General features: G+C 32.0%; 1 protein-coding gene and 1 non-coding gene across 2 annotated transcripts in view; one reads left to right on the forward strand and one right to left on the reverse strand.

Moving 5' to 3' along the window:
- Window positions 1-12,289, reverse strand: part of stg1 (stargazin-like protein) — a gene marked incomplete at its 5' end in the record, with an annotated part of 40,408 nt that extends 28,119 nt beyond the window's left edge. Inside the window, 1 exon segment of the mRNA XM_014417794.3 lies at window positions 12,197-12,289. Within this exon segment, the coding sequence (XP_014273280.3) occupies window positions 12,197-12,289 (93 nt within the window).
- On the forward strand, window positions 11,157-11,227 carry TRNAG-GCC (transfer RNA glycine (anticodon GCC)). The gene has a single exon. It is a non-coding gene; the product is annotated as a tRNA-Gly (tRNA).
- Window positions 12,290-18,543: the final 6,254 nt, after the last annotated feature.

Raw genomic sequence — 18,543 nt, forward strand, 5'->3', positions numbered from 1 at the left:
TCCTTCCCAAGATTTTCAAGTGTATATGAAACATACTACATATTTACCTATTGTATTATATTGTACAGTTGTAAATTACAATAAATAAATAATTAAAAAAAATATTCATAAATTAATAATATTCTGCTGGAAGATTTTATAGATTTAATATGAATTTGGTGAATGACGCTAATCTTCCTTGTTTAAGTATAATAATTTATTTCATATACATCAAAAACAACGTTTCAGGAAAATCTTCAGGTTGCTGATAACAAATATTTTAAATATGAAGTATAATTATCTCCTTATTTTGTCATTAGTGCTAATATTGAATATTATTGTTGTCATTTAATAAATAAAAAAACTTTTTATATTATCAACAGTTATGCATTTTTAAGGAGAATTCGGCAGTAGTGGAAGATTAGTGTCATTCACCAAATTTATATTTTTATTTATTCTTTTTAATAATCAACAACTGAATTAAAATTAATTTATACTTCAAACTATCCTAATTAATAAATTACAATGTTCTTCATTATAGTTTTTGAAAAGAAAATGTTCTATTTACAGGATCTCATGATATATTATTATTAATGAAAAAAAAATTAATATCCTACCTAGTTAAATCAAAGCCACCTGGCTGATGGATGTGTTTTTGGCCCAGCTGTTATGGAAATAGGCAGTTCAATTAGAGTCTGGTGAAGTCCCAGTTCTAATGTTTGAAACGAAAAAACTTCCATGTCAGAATGGTTGTAGAAAAAGAGAACAGATGTTCTTCCAGAAAAAAATGTTACAGGAAGGTATTAGCATGTACCAAATAAAAAGTAAAAAAAGAAAGTCCATCATAATCAGCAAAATCAACCGGACTTTTGGCTCACATTAATTTTTTATCTAATCTGTCGTTAATCAATAAAAATAATTACTTATTCCTCAAATAAATTCAACTTTAACATTAATAGACTAAAAAAAAGGTTTAATATCAAATCTAATTAAACTAATGAATTTACCATAAATAAATAAATTGGATAAATGAGAGGCCTTAAAAATAGCCATATAAGATGGACAGTATATTTTCACTTCCAATTAAATTAAACTATTGAACACAAAACGTTCTTAAAAAGCTGTTAAATGTGATCTTAATTTACAGAACTGTTAATAACAAAAATGAGGTAAATAGAGCGATGTTGTACTGACCGTAGCTGTAGTGGACGCCAGCAATCAAGGCCCTATTGTCAACAAGCAGTAGTCGGCTAAAGGCCCTTGGCAGCACAAATTGGTAAACGAGTCCCATTCAAGTCGTTAGCCTTTCCTCCAATAGTAATTAAATTTTAGGTTAAACTTTATTGATGAATTCTGTCCTTCCACACCAATCTACGCTTGAAGGGATAAATTCTTGGTTAAACTACATTTATGAGTTGCCCGGGCAGTGAGATGGGAGGAAAAGATATAGATTGTTCCTCTCATTTGAGTTAATTGTCCAGTAAAATATAGAAAAAAGAAAATATTATTCATTTATTTATTGATGTTTAAAGCTGTATTAAAAATATATACAAGTAAATTTGATGTTAGTTATACCATGGCGTGATACGGGCATATGGATAATCTACCCATTGATTGAAAGTGGGTTTGGTTGGTTAAAATGTTTATCATGGAAGAATTGGTAACTGGTTCTGGCCAAGTCAGTGGCACTTGGAACATTAATGTCCTGATGGATGACTTGATTTGTGACAAAGTAATGAGAATTAAATATTTTAAGAAAGGCTTTGGATAGTTAGAATTGGATACCAGAGAAATTTGATGGTTTATTGGAGCTCCAAAGCTCAATTCCGTAAATCCAGATAGGTCTTATTATAGTCATATAAATAAGTATTTTGTAGTTAGTTGGAAGTTTAGACTGTCTAGTAAGTGTTGTAATAGATGAGTAGTTTCCGGTCTTTTCAGTTTTGTATGTGGATTCCAAGTCAGTCGCTTGTCCAGATGTAGCATTGGTGACGAATCTGTTGAACTGGGTATTATTAAATAAGTAGGGTATTATTAAATGATACAGTAGGGCAGGAAGCCATGGGATTGCGACGAAGGGATAAGTGAGTTGATGGGATTTATTAGAATTTATTTTAATCCCTCAGTTTTGACACCATTCAAGGGCGGTGATGAGGGATTAAAGATTTAGTGATATAAGGGAAGGGTCGTTATTCAATGATATTAAATATACATCATCGGCATATGTGGTGAAAATATTATTAGTTTGGGTTGGGATGTCATATTTTAAAAACTGTACAAAGGGTATGAGCAAGGATACTACCTCGATGTACACTAACAGACTGAGGAAAGAGGAATGAATAAACGCTGTTGTGATTTACTTTAAATGATCTGTCAGAGAGATAAGAATGAGTAATAAGGAAGTATGCAGAGGGGCAGCATGTAAATTTGATTGACAATATGATTTCTGTTGATTTTGTGAGCGTAACTAGCTGAGCATAGCTCTCCGTACAAACAGCCAGAGGTACCTGGAGTTTCTCATCCTTAGGTAGAAAGAAATGTTGACCAATTGCCGATTGTAACTATTGTCGTACTTAATCTATTGCACTTCAGTGACCGGCACCCCATGATATTATTCGGTTGCCTGGACGTTATTTACACTTATGGTTTGGATTAATGATTACATGAAAGTTACACTAGGACATGACATATATTGCTATATATTGAGAGTACTAAGCTAACACAAAATCAATTCAAGATATATTTTGGATGCTTTTAATAGCAGTGAAATACTGGCAGTTACACGGGTTGATTCTTTGCGGTGGCCCAAATGGTCCAGGGACCAGTACTCTATATGTAAGTGTTCCTAAGTACTTTCAAACAGGTACCAAGTACCTTATCAAACAAAAAACCTACAGATGTGAGGCGTACCTGGCTAGATCTTCGGCGGCATCACGATCGGCCATAAAGAGAAGCCGACAAAGACAAAAGTTTTTTAGAGACAAAAGGTTCGGATGCCGCCTGGATATTTAAGTCTCTAGTCTTCGCCCCAAAAATTTGATCAGCCAATGAAATGAATGAAGGAAAGTAAAGGGGGAGGGGAGAAATAATTCCATTTAGGAGAAAAACAAAATGAGTTCATTATTGGGAAAGACCGGAAGAGTACAGTCCAGGGAAGCAACAGAGGACATCCGGGACCGTGGACCAGCAAAGCGATGCCGATGAGCAGAAAATGGTGTAGCCCGGCTAAATCCAGAAAACCTAAGCCCGCAATGTAGTCCAGATATGTGATATTCCTAAACGGTAGTTATGAACTGCAAATGAATAAGATATTAGAGTCAATAGAATAATTATGTTAGCCCTCAGTATTCTCAATTTCACGGTACTATAAATTGTGAGATAACCTTGTTCATGATCTCTCTTTTATAAACCATATCTCATATGTAAATACCTGTAATAAATCTAATGTTATCCTGACTCAATTTTATAGTTTGAACACCCTGCATGTCATCTGATTAGCATAGCTCACTAAATTGGTGGACACAGCTTTGGAAAAGAAATTCAATGATATGCACAATTATATGCATGCTATAGCAAGGGGATCTGTGATGTCTAGTACTAGGCTTAAATAGGTAAGATTCCTAAGAACTGTGAGGATTTTCTTATGTTCCTATAAGGAACCGATAGTAATATACAATTAAAATAATACAATATATAATAAATGCTATTTCTAGAACGCCAATCCGTCTTAGAACCACGGTTACTCAGAAACATATCAATATTGACTATTAAGAGATTCTAGTCAAATCTCTATTGAATTAATGAATCACACCTAAACACAGACCGATATTTTTGGATTGCTGATTCCCCAAAGTATAATAATTTCAAATCTCTTTTACTGTCCAAAAGACAACGCTAAAGTAACTTTTGTGTACTGTGTAGGAAATGAAGAAGTTCAAACTTGAAACTCACCATAACGGTCATTTTATAGATTCATATACCTAAATGACCGTTTCCGATTCAACTCATGATTTCATAACGGCCATACAGAACTTAACCAATCACGGGAATAGGATGAATCGAGGAAATGAGACAACTTTGACCGAAGACTAATAGAAAGGATGGGGCTAATGGTGGGGAAGGACGAAGGACGGAAGGGAGAAGGGGAGATGAGAGAGGGAATTTGCGGACGGGTACGTGCTCTGTTTCCCAACTGTATAGGGTTATTTATGATCTATCTACGTGGCACAAACAGCTCATGAAGTTCGGCTACTAAATGAAACCTCTTTGGGCTTAGTGACTATACAGCTCCTGCACTTTTATACAGATGGATTGAACGAGAGGTAACGAAATTAATTGAGGTTGAAAAATCAATAGTTAAATCATGATGAAAATGTTCGGTGCCCAAAATGTATTGAAGTATTGAATGCAAAGAGCTTCATCAGGGCTGTCAGATATAAACAGACCGTACGATTGCTATTTTCTTGTCCTATGTTCTGTTTCAATCTGACAGCCCTGACGAAGCCCTGAAACGTTGGTTAACAATAAAGTTTTCATTTATTATTTTGATACCTTTATTGACTGGCACTAGGTCTATCTTCTTACAATAAAAATTTAATCATTATAACTACGCTTCAAATTTTTTTTCAGATTTGTATGATCTTGGCAATTTAATGCAGTGGCGGTTATAGCATAATAAAAATAGCTTAAAATTTAACTATAACTACAAGTAAGAGTAATTTAATTTGTTGATGAACTTAAGTATCTGTTGGCCTTATATTTTTTTTTTTTTGGAATATAATTTAAAATGTATTTTCAATACTTCTCAAAGTATTACAAGTAGCTGATATAATCATGGTTTTTGGATTATCGCTCAAATTTTGGAAGGTTTTATTTTGAAAAAATAGACAAATAACAACCCTCAGAGAGTGGTGAACTTTTTACCACCGTCTTTTACAACAGTTTTACATCACAATTCATTGAAAGAAATTAGTTTATGATTGATTATAGATTAACTTGCTTTATAGGAGTGAAATGAAAAATCAGAACGTACTACCGAATCAGAGCTTTCCAAAAAGGTATTACAGGTTTCTATCTGTGGTAATCCAGGTATTGCAGGATTCACCATTTAAACTTAAAAATATTTTCCAGAATTAAAGAATCATAGTATTATAGTATGCATAGTATTATAGCATAGGCAATATTAATTTTAAAAAAAACACTTATCACACTTCTCACTAGAATCCTTACCGAAATTCCCTTTAATCTCCTACGATGAGTGTAAATCCCCTAGCTATCCTTTTATGGAACGCTAATGGACTACATAACCACCTTGACGAACTCGATATATTTCTCCACAACAAACTCATAGACATTGTACTGTTGACAGAAACTAACTTTACTCAACAATCACATTTCTACATCCGTGACTTCATTACTAATCGATCAGACCACCCAGACAACACTTCACACGCTGGATCGTGCATCCTTATACATAAATCCTTATACCATTCCCTCCTTCCTTCCACTCCAACTGCCGCTACCCAATCAACTTCTGTAATCATTTCAACTCGTCCTTTGCATTTAACATTATCAGCTGTATACTGCCCCCCTGGTAATTCACATTCCTACAACCATCTTGATTCTTTATTCAAATCCTTCGGTTCGCGCTTCATTGCTGGAGGAGACAATAATGCCAAACATCAACGATGGGGATGTCGTACATCTAATACCCGTGGAAATATCCTGTCCAGTGCCACTAAACCTCCAATAGTCATTCTATCCTCCATAGTCATTCTATCCTCCATAGTTATTCTATCCTACTTGCCACAGCACATTCGCATCTTATTAAAGGAAAAACGCACAGCAAGAGCGAAGTGGCACAGGACTAGACACCCAACAGATAAAACATATTATACTAAATTGACAAACAAACTTAAAAAATTCAAAACGCAAAATTTAACTAATTAAACTGAAAACCTCGCGACATCTGACAAATCTTTATGGACGACTACTAAGAAGCTTCTTAACTTCAAGAATTTTAATCACCCACTTCTTACTGAATCTCCAACATGGAAAAAATCGGACGAATAAAAATCTCAAATATTAGGTCAGCATCTTTCTAAAACCTTTGACCCTGACATGCTTAATTCAACCAACCTAAAACACATTGAAGAAGAATTGAATACTCCACTCAAAATGGCCTTGCCACCTAAAGCATTTCATCCATCAAAGACATCCAACAGAAGTTACCAACCCGCAAACCTCCTGGTTATGACCTAATTACATCCCATGTTCTAAAACATCATCCTCGAAAATCTGTTATATTCCTCACCTACATATGCAATGCTGTCCTTTGATCCACATATTTTCCTGACCCTTGGAAATTATCCAAAATCAAAATGATTCCCAAACCTCGAAATCCACCAGAACACTCATCCTCTTACCGTCCTATCTCTCTGTTACTTATCATGGTAAAAATCCTTGAGAAACTTATCTTAAAACGCCTGTACCCCATCCTAGATACCAACCACATAATCCCAGATCACCAGTTTGGATTCCGAACATCCCACTCCACTATCCAGCAATGCCATCATGTGGTTGGTGTAGTCTCGTCTTCATTGGAGCGCGGAATGTACTGCTCGGGAGTCTTTCTTGATGTAGAACAAGCTTTTGATTGAGTCTGGCACCCAGGATTGCTATACAAGATCCGTAAATACATGACTGCTATAAGGCCTATCTGGACATACGGAGTTGAGCTTTGGGGCTCCACTAAACCATCGAATTCCTCTCGAATCCAATCCTTACAGTCCAAAATCCTTCGTATAATCCTTAATGCTCCTTACTTTGTCACAAATCAAGTCATCCATCAGGACCTCAATGTTTCATATGTTGCCGATTTGGCCAGAACCAGATACCATTCCTTCCATGATAAACTTCTCAACCACCCAAATCCACTTGTTTCTAACCTGGCTTCTCCTTCATTAACTGATAATCCTCCAAGGAGAAAGTCTTGAGATCTTCTCCTCTAGAAATGTTATTGGAGTTCTATCAGTGGGTAGATTCGGCACATGTTTGTATCATGTCATAATATCACTTACAGCAAATTTACTTGATGTGTATGTATGTATACAGTTGTAAATAACAATAAATAAATTATTAAAAAAATAAACTTTTATTCTCAACTTTCTCATTCATAAAAGTTCGAATTTCCTAAAGTCATTTAGTTTGCTAGAGTGTTTGTCCACCCTTATTTCTAATATGAATACCAATCACGCAAACCTGATTTGATCTTCAATCAGATAGGGCCAATTCTCAGATCAATAGATTCGATATGAAACGTGAGAAACAACTAAGCCATGAAAATGGAAACTATTCCCTATCAATATGAAATACCATGGTTTTATTTTAAATTGTTACTGCACCTCCAACAGTTCAGATATTAATTTAATAGATATTACATTTTATAAAGTTTATTGAAATTTGTTTGGCTGACACCTTTTATATAAGGTTTGGTATTTTCATTTTTAATATTTTCTCTGATATAATATATCAGGAATAAATAACTTTTTTTAAATAATTATAATTACATTTATGTTTAAATATATATCTTATACAGATAGAAACAGAGATAAATCAAATTAGAAGGCCATTAAATGGTAAATGCAATCAAGCATTACTATTTATACATTAATGAACGACTGAGTGTTTTAAGTGAGCAAGAAAATTATTAAAAGTAAAAACATTACTGCTTACGAAAAAAGTTGTTACCATTATGTATCCTCTAGCACAACGAAGAATTATAATGAAGAGGGTAACCTGCCTAGAAAGGTGAAGTCAAAAAGGCGGGCCTAATGAACACTGGAGCCAATCACCGGCTGCCTTCTGTCTCAGTTTACATTACAATGGCCAAAATTTCTTTTTATTTCAACAAATTTCTAAGCACCGAGGGTATTGTCAACACTTGTACAGAATTTAAATGCCTATATAGAAATGTAATATTTGTCGAGAGAAGAATTGAAAAAGATTTTAGTACAAAGTCGCATCTCTGCTCATACTGATCCGATATAGATGGTTTTACTTTTCTTTTTTTTTTTAGGAAATGTTACATTTCAAATGAACGTATACATAGTTTTAAAATGTATAGTTTTCCAGTGACAGAGTTGAAGTTTTCTTTTCTTCATAACTTTTTTCCTAATATTTCTCGGTGATTATTTTTGGCATGAAAATTAAAAGAGCTTTAACTGTAATATTTTAAACAAGTTTTATAAAAATTGTTACAGCCGGATGAGGGTCGAAATCCAAAACAACGACAAAATCGGCGCACCCTTTTAAGAGATAATCGTGGCACAGACTCACAAACAAACCAATAACTAAACCTTTTGGTCTCATAGGTCTCTAAAGGCGATAGATCCACTGAAGGCTGCTTATTAAAAATTGGCCCGATAGCAATAATCTGCCTGAGTGGAAAGGAACAAAAAAAATGACGTTACAACAAAAGAAATTATCAAAATATCACCTATCTTTATCATTGAACAATAAACATACCGACTACACTCCTGATTTTTGGTACTCGAAATGTTTTAAGCAAGAATCAGGTCAATATTCTTACTTGGAAACGAAATTTCGTATTTTATATACCTACGGAATAAAATCGAACAAATTTTTACAAAAAATAAATAGAAGACAAAATACATAATTTTTTTTTTCACCAATCGTGATTGAAATGCTCGAGGCGCTGCTGTATGAATCTGAAAACGCAGAATCATAGTGTTGGGGCAATGGAACTTAAATGCAAAATTGAACTAAACCTGATCGAGGTTCGAAGAGAACGAGAGCGTTCAATTTCAAGAAACTTTTGTCACTCTCCTGAAAGGTATTCAACCTATTTTAGGCAATTAAGGTTCTAATTTCTTATTATTGGATTTCTTTGAGAAAATAGAGGCAAGGGAGGCCCAGTCTAAAGTGAGAAATCGATTCCCGGCTGCCAGATCCAGTTTGGGAAGACGGTTTGGACACCCCTAGTTCTGCACCCTGGGGACGACACCCGATATGAAGACATCACCGACCCAATTTCCCGGCTAATCTCCTGAAATGAGATTAGGGATTATTACAGCCGGAGTTAATGGGATGGACCCTAGTGGAGTTTGTTCTTCAAACTTCGTCGCAAAATCAGAAGATCCTAAAATCATGTGAGGTATAGATAAATTTCCAACTATATTCAATCGCAATCACAGATAAAAAAAAAAAAATTATATTAATAGGGTGTCTTTTAATTCACTAATAACCTTTACTTGCTTAAAATATTTTATCGTTCGTTATTTTGGTTGTTATATTGCAATTTATGAAATTACTTCGATTTGGAAGTGCATACTTTCTATTATTTTAAACAAAAATTGAATAAATATTTGAATGCAATATTTAATGTACTTATCTAGGTACCTTTTCATTTTAATTATTCTCATATTTTTTTTATCTTTGACTGCAAAGGAGATAAGGTGTACGTAAAGTTACGCACAGGCTTAAAAGTCACAGGCATAAAAATATCTTGGTAAAATTATCATCATCAACCAACATAAACTTCCCTTAATAAGCAGCAACGCATTTTTGATCCTAAATTTATATTTATTTTAACAACTATTCATTAGTCTATTTTCAAGCATATTTTTTTTTTAATTTCTAGAAATAAGTAATATCTTCATAAACCAAAACGAGCGAAATAAAATACATTTAAAAAAAAATAGTAGTAATGAGTAAATAAGTGATTTATTAATAACTACAGAAAGAAAATAATCTGTCTATGAAACAAGACTAATAATTAATAAAAACAACGTTTCAAATATGTTTATCTTACATAATATAGGAGTAATTACCAAATAAAAAGGTTTTTTTTTAACTTATCGTTATGATAACATACTTGCTTAAGGTACCAGGACATCACAGGTACCCAATCAGGCACATTGTAAAGATATTCGTACCATGATTGTCTTCATATTTGACACATGAATATTTGGCAATCAATGCTGATCATGCATCAGCCAAGGAATTCGTTAATACCGATTTTGGAACATATCGCACCAGGCTAATGAAACACGGTTTTGGTCCTAATTTTACTTGAAAGCTGCTGTTATGAATGTTCGACCTAGCTGTGGTCCTAACATTTCGTCGATGTTCGGAAAAACGAACTTTCGGCACTGGTATTGGTAGCTCTTAGTTGGAACAACACCATGTGTCCAACCATCAATCATCCAATAGTGGAAGATGTTCCTTGAATTGGGAACCAGCGGCCAGCGGGACTTCAACCTGTTGGCCAAGAAAATACTAGTGACTAATCGGAACGAGAATCTAACTTTTTCGTATAACTCATAACAAATTAACAGAAATTCTATACGAGAACGACAAAATGGAAATGAAGAATGAATATTCCATACTTCATATAGGAGGACTCGATGTGAAACAGATAAGAGAAAGTGGATGGGGTCAAGCTAGATTGGTTATGGGTGATATTTCAGCGATATTCTCTTTACGAATGAACACTTGTCAGTTGTTGCTCGGCCTATCCCATTTAATCCAATTAAATAAGTATAATAAACTATGATATCAGTGTAATGAATAACATAAGCAATAATATGAAAATGATTTGCATTAATCATCCTTTATATATCTTTTTTATTTGGGTGGTAGATTTTCGTTTGAACTTTGTTTTTTAAATTTGACCAATAAAATTCTTACATGTTTACAGAAAAATTGTTATTGTAATGTTTCTAGTTTATTTTTTAAGAACTAATGTTCTAAAATTTCTGATAAGACAAGTGTAATTCAAAAATGAAGAAAAAATTGTTGTCAAATTAAACATATTGTTTTTCGAAAAGCAACTAGTTCTAATTTCTAAATAAATATGACAGAAAATTAGTTGAATGAGTAATCCCGTTTTCGATCTTAGCGTGATAATGGTAATGATAACAATAGTCCGAATTTCCCTAGATTTTTTTTATTACACTAAAATTCTAATACTCCTAAAAAATGAAATGAAATAATATTCTGACGTTTTAAAATGGGATGAATTTAAAGAAAACATGAAATGAAAATAATATTCGTCAAATACCACCTCTCTCCTCCAATATATACAATATAATTTACATAAGTAAACATACTGCAAAGTAACGTTATAATTACTAATTTTTAGGGCTAGAGTAGAGGCATCGGTGGTTCAGTGGTAGAATGCTCGCCTGCCACGCGGGCGGCCCGGGTTCGATTCCCGGCCGATGCATGGTTTTTTTTTATAACATAAATCAATATTTTATACGAGATAAATAGACCATGAATATCCTTTAATTTATTCCGATAAACCACAATTTGTTTTAAAAATCCATTTAATTTAATTCATCCAGAAAGTTAAAAAAATTAGATATTTTAAAACTTTTGCTTGAAAAAATTACCATTATTATATTAATATGTGCGTTTAAAATAATATTTTATAAAATCGTTTTAAATATGAGTAAATTTTAAAATTACATTGGGAGCTAGGTTATTATGACCGATATCTAAAATTAAAAAATTAATAATTTTGATTATTTTTGTTTTTTTCGCCCAAGAAAATGTTCTAAATTGTGTTATTTACATTAATTTTTTTTTTTTTTTCAAAAACCTGTGTGTTAAAGGTTGAAAAAAAAAAACCCTTTAACCTGTTTATTTTTTTTTTTAAATACTTCTATTTTTATTATTATATTGTTACTGGTTCTTTATTTTTCATAGAATTTATTTCAAATAAACTATTCTCTAATCTAATCAAATTATATTATTTATTACCTATAGATATAATTAAATTTAAATCGATAATATAAATTAAAGCTGGATATAAAATATAGTTTATCGTTTTAGTTTAACGATATGTTGTCACTATCAATTAATATATAGATTTAATTATTTTTTTGACTTAGTGATATTATCTCCAATATTTAAACATGTTTATAAAACCTTGATACACATAGGCTAAATATATTTTAAAGGAGGAAGATGGGTCATTTAAAAAAAGGCCAGTTACTATTATTAAAGTTTGCCATAAAATGGATTAGCCAGCCTATCTCACAGGGAATTCATACTTTATCATTTTTGATACTATATAATTAACAAAAAACACTTTTAAAATATTTTAATATTATATAAATATTACACAAATATTAGTTTTATATTATTATGTTTTATACAAATTATAGTAATATTTTTCTATTCTACTCACATGGAATGGCCATCGTGGAGTCATTTGGATCAGGGCTGTACTCTTCTTTCGGGAAGTACTCAATGTTGTCGCAATGCATTTCTCTCTCACCAGCTGGAAATAATGTCGCTAATTATTATATCATATAATTGCAATTATTATCAAAACTTGTAGGTATTTGTTTTAAAATATAGAAGCGTCATAAAACAGAATAGGTCAAGTTTTGAACGCATTACAGACGATTCCTACTTTTTTGTAATGTTCATCGAAATATTAAAACAAAGAATATTCTTTTCTTTTTTTAAGAAAAATTTAAAACACAACAATTAAAAATGGAGACTTTAGCGTTTTACTACGCTTTTGTTTATACGAAAATTAGATACATTAAATATATATATATATAATGAGTTTTTTAAGAATTTACGGCCATACAGCTCTTTTTTCTATAGGATGAATGAGAGCGTCATAACAAAGTTTTACTGTACATTGTTAATGGAAATATTTAATATTTATTTATATAAGAATTCCAATATATCTCCTATAATGAATAAACGTAACAGGACAGTTAACCGAATGGTTCAATGTGAACTGTTGTAAATGTACTGATCTTTTCAGGAAGTGCTGTAAACCATACTGTGGTGATAGCAGTTGCCTTTGGTTGGACGTTTAGTTTAGAAAAAAAGATAAGACTAAATTAATAAGGGAAGTGGAACATGTTTTAATAAGCCAAAGTACTGTTTAATAAATAAAAAGCAATTTTATTCACATGAGACAAACATTAATGAATGCCGATTCCGTTATTTAACATTAGGTACAGATTAACTTCTAATTTGTACCGATTTGTAATAATAATACTCTAGTTATACATTTGTAATTCAATTACTCATTACTGTACTTGTTATTAATTAGTATTCAATTCATTTATAGTTACATTCTTTTAGTTTAATGAGTTCCTCTTTTTTATATAATGTTTTATAATTTTTCTGTTTATATTCTACTATTCTATCATATTTTACAATGTTTGAATCTTGTTCTCAGTTATCTTTGATGAAGCTCTGCAAAGTAGGGTGAAGGCTATCTTCCTACAATCGATTATATACAGTCATCTATTAATATTTCAATAAGTATTTTTCTTGAAAACGGATTGAAATATAACTTGAGTTCATTCCTTTTTTTTCAGTAATATCAAATTATTTCCTAAATAAAGTTAAAATTGGAAGAAGCATTGAAATTTCTAAGCAGAGCATTAATTCAATTAGGAGATGAAATTGAACTAAAAGCTTTTATCGGAGTCAGTGAGATTTGGTAAAATGAGGGAGGATAGCTTTCAAGCCCTCTTCATCTGTATATCTTGATTCTGAAGTTCTGGGCATGGATGAATCAAAATGGCCTCAAGGCCAAATGCCCTAATGGGCCTTTTCTTAAAGCATGTCACTCTTGGTTGATTATAATTTATCAGATAACAAACGTTTAGTGAAATTATTCTGTGATTCTTAGAGTTAGGTAAATGACGTCATTTCAAGTCTACATTGTATATGTCTACGTACACTAAAACCAAGTTAAAATTAAAATGGTAATAATCAACTAAGAAAAATTCTGTACCTGAAAGGTAAAGAGTAGTATAATGTCATTTAACTCTGAGGTACAAGGTCTAAGTTTAGTTATAGTGGCATAGGAATCTGCTAGATGACGCACCATTCTTACCCTTGTTGGTGTACATAAGGGCGTTAAAACCATCAATATGTGTATACGATATACAATTCGTTACAACCTCGTTTAGTTTACTCACTGAACTATGGAAGCATGATAAGAAGATGTTGGAAAAATCAAGAAAGATTCCATAATGCTTTTCATGGTAAAGAACAATAACAAAAAGGATTATGATACCTGTTGAGGAATTTCCGTGGCCTCTAATGCCAACAAGATTGAATCCAGAATCCTGTTGTATCTATGGTTTCTCTCAATGGCAGAACAAAAAATTTGGCTTATCGAACCCTAATTACGGAAAGGATAAATGTGATCAAGATTAAATATTCTTTATTAGAGCAATTTCGGAAGAACGGTAGGAATAAAACGATGACGAATCACATTATTAATGCCTTCAAGAAACCCTATGACATTTTAAAAAAGTGAATAAATAAGAGAAAAATAGTAATATATATTTTTTAGAATAGGGAATTTTTTACAAAGCGTGCTAAATTGAAAAAAAATACATTTCAATGGTTAGAACTGTGTTAATCTGTGAAATATGAATAAGGCAGAAAGATTCCTTTATACGCCTCCACTTTAATATACTTCTGAAATGTGTGGTCAGATTTGAGGTATTCGGGTTAGTGGGGCTATATTTCATCGGACAAATATTGGGTTTTGGTGTCATTGGATGGTGGAAGTCGGGTGTCATTGAATGATGACATTATCGGTTATCATGGTTGAGCCTCCTGTAGCTCAGTAGTTAAGACACAGGCTTGCCAATTTGATGTATATTGGTGGTGCCTGTTCGTTTCCGGCCTGGGGCGTTGAATTTTTTTTTCATTGAGTGGCGGTCTCACAAAATGAAAAACTTTGACCTCCCAACCATGGTTGGACTGCATAGGATTCCAATGGGAGTCATGGCCGAAAAAAAAATTTGTCAACAATATTACTGCTAACGAAAATAGAGCCGAGGATTACTAAATTGGTAGCAGGACACCCATTCATCCTTCCCATTAAGATGATTTCGAATGTTTAACTTTTTTTGTATTTCATTCTATTCTGAATTCAATAAATAGTTTTATAATATCCATATAATAAGTTCAATGTCTCTAATTGACCTTTCTTTGCTAAATTTTACGAAAAGAGTAAAAACATAAATACATATATAGTTCCTGTTATTTGCTATTAAATTAAAAGAAATAATTTCCAGGGGGCGCTAAGTAATATTTTTCCGAGAAACTAGGCGATAGGACAATCAAAAGGAGTGGCAAGACAAAAATGTTTGGGAACCACTGGTCTATTGCAGGAACTAGAGACCAATCACAAAAAAAGGAAAGATAAGAACGGCTTAATTTTTCTCTGACTCACCCACAGGTGAAGGGACGATAAAGAAGGAATTCTGATCTAAGGCACAATTCCTAAATTAAAAATCCTTGAATGCTTAACAATAAAATAATTCAATTGGACATATTTTTATCAACCACTATTTTTTAAAGTAAGAGTCTGAGTTATTTTTGAGGATTGGGAGAGACAATTAGGGTCAAGTTCACGACATTATATATTTAATGTATTTAGAAGAAAATAACGATATGGTTTAGATGAACAAATCATCTGCATGATGGGTGGTGTTTTTTAGAGCTCATCCTGTACATACTTTTTTTATTTCGGTTTGTAAATTTTAATTTTGGTTTAGAGTTAATCTATTTGATCTAGGGTTTCATTATGGATTGTATAGCTCAATTTTTAGTGGTATGGAGTAGTTTAAGTTGAATCTTTCTCTTGGCATTCTTCGTATGGTTCATAAATATTAGGTGAGATAAAAAAGAAGAGAGAGAAAAATTAAGTAGTAGATAGATGTTTATATAAAATGTAATTAATAAAATCCTTCCAACCGTGAGGTGTAAGTTTTAGACAGCTGGAACGAACTGTTTCTGTTCCGATTTAATTACCAACTCTAAAACTTTTCTCTAATTTTCCACGAGCGCTGTGGTACAGTTTCAAAATGTTTATCATTTTACATTTAAAAGATAAGCTCCAAATCCCCTTTATGAGAACTGACACTGGCAACAAACTATATTTACCACGTTCAAAGTGAAAACTACGCTCGTCATTAATTTTGCCAAAATGAAAAGTCTGGGTTAGTTCAGTGAAACATTCTAATTTATAATTAGAAATCACTACATCCAGTACAAGAGATTTCCTTATATCAAATCCTACACACCAATAGGGCTTAGAAATAAAAAAAAAGGCAGAGAAGAAAAACAAAAACCACAAAATTGTGAAGCCTAACTTGCTAGCTACACAAATCAAATCTAACCAGATTTTTTTTTAATCTTACAGCATATAGGCATAACATATAAACAATATATAATAATGTCATATGACTTTTTTTTTTCTTTCAAAGCTTTGCTTATTTTATCAATTTATTCTTTTTCTTTATCTTCTTTCTATACATTATCAATTTTTTTTTTAATATCTCTCTTTTGTTTTATCATTATTTCTTTTCTATCCTTTCTTTTTTTTTATATTTTCTCTTTCAACCAAATGTAACTTCCCTCTTTCTCCCCCTTATTTTCCCTTTCTTTAACATAAATAAAACACACCTAAAATACAAAAAGAAACTAATACTCATTTAAATAAATAAGAATATAACCTTGAAGTATATATGTTATATAATTGATAAATGTAGTGATAGATTGATATATTTTTATACATAAAAAAATAATATAACAAATAGATAATAAATATTAAAATAACTACAAAAATGATAAAAATATATACAAGTTTTTTGGAGGTATATATATAAAAAAAAAGCGAAAAATATAATAGTAATATCCTGAAAAAAGATCATCTTTTAAATGACCATCTAGAATGCTAGAATGTTCCGGGAGAATCTCAGTTTGCCGCAAATTTATTCGAAACTGAGGTTGACTAAAAAGTTTTTCATCATAACTTTCATCAAATACATGGGGACTAAGTCCAATACTCTGTACCCTTACCAATACAGATTTTTTTTTTTGTATGACATTTAATTACTTTGTAAATATTAATATTTATAACTTGTTTTCTTCTCTTTCTTGAAGATTCTTTGATCAAAGAATTTAATATACCTGCGTCAGATGAATTCCGTCACAGTCTGTAGTTCAACTTTCGTATGAATGTTGTCAGTTTTCGCTCTTAGCAAAAAAATTATGTTTCACAGTACGTTTCAAAATGCTACTCTGAAACTTTTGGAGTTTCTTCGCTGTTGTGGGTGCTATTTTAGCCAGTATAGCTTGTCCATTAAAGAGGGTACGTCTGGGAAGACTTTTGTTAATCAGTTATTTGAGGCGGAGAAAAAGCTCAGGATATGTTATCAGGTGATTAAGCCGGTAAGCCTTGGTTCTAACAAGCTTTATTTATTTATTTTTTTTATTAATGCCAAGTCAATTCAGGTATCAAAAGTGATACCCAGGTACACTACACTGTCTGCCGGCCTGTTCTTAAAAATTGCTATCCTATAGAACTTAAGGAGAGATCTTCTGGAAGGAGAAGTTAATACAATAGTACAGATGAGATACCCCATTGGTGAGAAAGACCTTTTCAGACACCATTTCACCCACTTGAACTCTAAATGAATGGTGCTGCAGGAATTATCTCAATAATGTATAGAACTGTTCTGGGAATTTGTTGTCCTAGAGTGTCTTATATAGCAAACTAGTGACACTGATACAATTCCGTACAATCTATTGTTACTTCCTTACTCTTCTTTATTATCTGACTTATTTCCGCCAAGTGGTGGTCCGGCCTTGAAGCAGGTCTGCTTCGGTGGGATTAGCTCAATCTCAGTACATTTTGAGACATATTGATAGACTTAATATTAATAATAATATATAAAGATGATGATAATATCAAATAAGAATTTTCACATGGTTGACGAAAACATATCCTACGTTATTTGAAAGCCTTTACGACTCTAAAAAAAAAAGCTATAGATTGCTGAAGAAAAAATAAACATTTGCTGAAATAGAGTAGAAAGTTAAAAAAAGAAAAGAAAAACGAGAAAAAAAACATTGGTTTTCACTGTGGTCCAAAGGATTCCAGCGAAAACACTTGGACTAATCTGAAAAGGGTCGGCCCCGAAGGGGAAAAAAGCTCTATTAAGTGGACAAGGAATTTATTCTGGATTCTCCAGCCTAGGGCCGCAGCAGTGGTCAGCACTGCCGACAGTAGCCAAGTTTTTTGTCTAATCCAGAAAAGTTTACTTAGGTGGCCGGTATTAATGATACTATGTGGCCAGTCAAAATAAATGAGTTTTGTTGTACTATAACTATTGTCGACATTAACGAATATGAATACTGTGTTTATTTTGTTGTTACATAAATTTAATTTTCTTTGTCCGTACATAATTTTTTTTTTATCATGGGACCAGTTTTATTTGGTTATATTTTTAATATAGGTTCATATAATTATTTATACAAATCCAAGTAGTATTATCTTATATTGATATATTTTTTTTAGTTTAATTTTGTTTTCTTTTAATTGTTCTTATTTAGATTTGTTTTTTCTAGTTTTGTAATTATTGTGTTAATGTGTATTTGAACACAAACACTTAATACTCTTATTTTGTGGCACACTGTATTAATTCATTTCAATAAAAACTTCATTTTCTTATTGTAGGATAATACATTATATAT

This window comes from Halyomorpha halys, unplaced genomic scaffold (assembly GCF_000696795.3).
Source record: "Halyomorpha halys isolate HHAL.00 unplaced genomic scaffold, Hhal_1.1 Scaffold169.1, whole genome shotgun sequence".
Classification (NCBI taxonomy): Eukaryota; Metazoa; Arthropoda; class Insecta; order Hemiptera; family Pentatomidae; genus Halyomorpha; species Halyomorpha halys.